The sequence below is a fragment of the Brassica oleracea genome, chromosome C3 (genome assembly GCF_000695525.1).
Source record: "Brassica oleracea var. oleracea cultivar TO1000 chromosome C3, BOL, whole genome shotgun sequence".
NCBI lineage: Eukaryota > Viridiplantae > Streptophyta > Magnoliopsida > Brassicales > Brassicaceae > Brassica > Brassica oleracea.
Window position 1 is genome coordinate 50,920,810 of NC_027750.1, and position 2,236 is coordinate 50,923,045.

The 2,236-nt window shown below is 43.9% G+C and overlaps 1 protein-coding gene across 1 annotated transcript in view; it reads left to right on the plus strand.

Moving 5' to 3' along the window:
• The window catches only part of LOC106330850, a 7,336-nt gene that overhangs the window by 1,889 nt on the left and 3,211 nt on the right, over positions 1–2,236 (plus strand). Inside the window, exons 4-6 of the mRNA XM_013769256.1 lie at positions 48–289; positions 401–1,648; positions 1,868–1,949. Of these exons, the coding sequence (XP_013624710.1) occupies positions 48–289; positions 401–1,648; positions 1,868–1,949 (1,572 nt within the window). The remainder of the gene's footprint in view (positions 1–47; positions 290–400; positions 1,649–1,867; positions 1,950–2,236) is intronic.

Here is a 2,236-nt window from a genome sequence, read left to right on the forward strand (position 1 = left end):
CATTGCAGTCGTACAAGAGTTTGAGGATGTGTTTGCGGCGTTAAAAGAGTTACCTCCACCGCATGACACCAGCAGAGTTAGCAGAGTTGAAGAAACAACTTGAAAATTTAATGGAGAAAGATTTCATAAGACCTAGCTCTTCACCATGGGGAGCTCCGGTCTTATTTGTCAAGAAGAAGGATGGTAGCATGCGACTTTGCATTGATTATCGAGGAATAAACAATATCACCATCAAAGATAAGTATCCTCTTCAGGATAGACGAGTTGTTGGATCAGCTAAGGGGAGCAAGTTGGTTTTCAAAGATCGACTTTGCGTCGGGCTATCATCAGATCCCAATATCAGAAGGTGATGTCATGAAGACTGCATTTAGAACTCGTTATGGACAATACGAGTTCGTAGTAATGCCTTTTGGCTTACTAACGCACCGCCGGCGACCTTCATGAGATTGATGAATGAAGTCTTCCACGATTATCTCGGCAAGTTCGTGATAATCTTCATCGATGACATTTTAATATATTCCAAGACAGAGGTCGAGCACAAAGCACACTTGAAGCTAGTGTTGGAACTGTTAAGAAACCAAAAGCTGTATGCCAAGTTCAGCAAGTGTTCTTTCTGGAAAAGAGAGATCGGGTTCTTGGGGCACCGTGTGTCTGGAGAAGGAGTTTCCGTAGATTCAGAAAAGGTGAAAGCCATCGAGGAATGGCAAAGACCATCAACGGTAATTGAGGTAAGAAGTTTCCTCGGGTTAGCCGGGCATTATCGAAAGTTCGTCAAGAAATTTTCATCGATCGCTAAGCCCCTGACAAAGTTGACTGGAAAAGGAGTTTCGTTCATCTGGGGAAAAGAAACAGAGGAAGCATTTCAGAGACTGAAGAAAGCTTTGACCACAACACCGGTATTGGCATTACCTGAACAAGGTAAACCTTACACTGTGTACGCAGATGCTTCTAGGGTTGGGTTGGGGTGTGTGTTGATGCAGGAAGGCAAAGTAATTGCTTATGCATCAAGGCAACTCAGAAAACATGAAGAGAACTACCCAACACACGATTTAGAAATGGCGGCAGTGGTTTTTGCGTTAAGGATTTGGCGATCTTACTTACATGGAGAAGTCGTGGAAGTATTCAGAGATCATAAGAGTCTCAAGTACTTGTTCACACAGCCTGATTTGAACCTCCGACAAAGGCGATGGATGGAGTTTGTGGCGGATTACGACCTGAAGATTCAATATCATTCAGACAAAGCTAATGTAGTCGCAGATGCATTAAGTCGTAGAAAGTTGACGTCCGATGTTGGAAAGGAAGTGGAAGCGTTATTGAATGAACTTAAGTTGATGACTTTATGGGCAATTGAAGGAGAGCCATGTGAGCCATTAGGCATGCATGCAGTAAACCAGGCTGGTTTACTCGCACGGATCAGACAGGAGCAACAACGTGATGAAAAGTTAAAGAGAATTATTGAGGAAGTCAAGAGTCAAGAAGGTCCAAACCCAAGTGGATATCATATGGCGCCAGATGGTACACTCTTACTTAATGGGATGATTTCAGTACCACAAGGAGAAGGGCTACGACATGAGATTTTGAAGTCGGCGCATCATTCGTCACTCAGTATCCACCCCGGGAGTACGAAAATGTATCGAGATATCCGAAGGTATTATCATTGGCCAGGAATGAAGAAATCAGTGGCGCGATGGGTGGCTCAATGTCAAACTTGTTAACAAGTGAAAGTCGAGCATCAGATTCCAGGAGGGTTGTTACAAAGCTTACCAGTACCTCAGTGGAAATAGGATTCCATATCCATGGATTTCATCACTGGGTTACCCCCGGCTCGAGGTTGATCAAATAACGCAATATGGGTGATTGTCGACAGACTGGCGAAGGTGGCGCACTTGTTACCTATGAAGGAAACCGATAAGGTAGAAGTATTGGCAGAGATGTATGTGGACCAAATTGTGAGGTTGCATGGTGTGCAAACATATATAGTCTCCGATCGAGATCCTAGATTCACCTTAAATTTTTGGAAGGCGTTACAAGAAGCAGTGGGAACTAAGTTATTCATAAGCACCGCGTATCATCCCGAGACGGACGGGCAAACCGAAAGAACCATTCACACCATAGAGGATATGTTACGGATGTGTATATTGGATTGGGCGGGAAGCTGGGAAAAACATTTACCATTAGTCGAATTCTCCTACAACAACAACTTTCATTCTAGCATAGGTATGGCACCATATGAGGC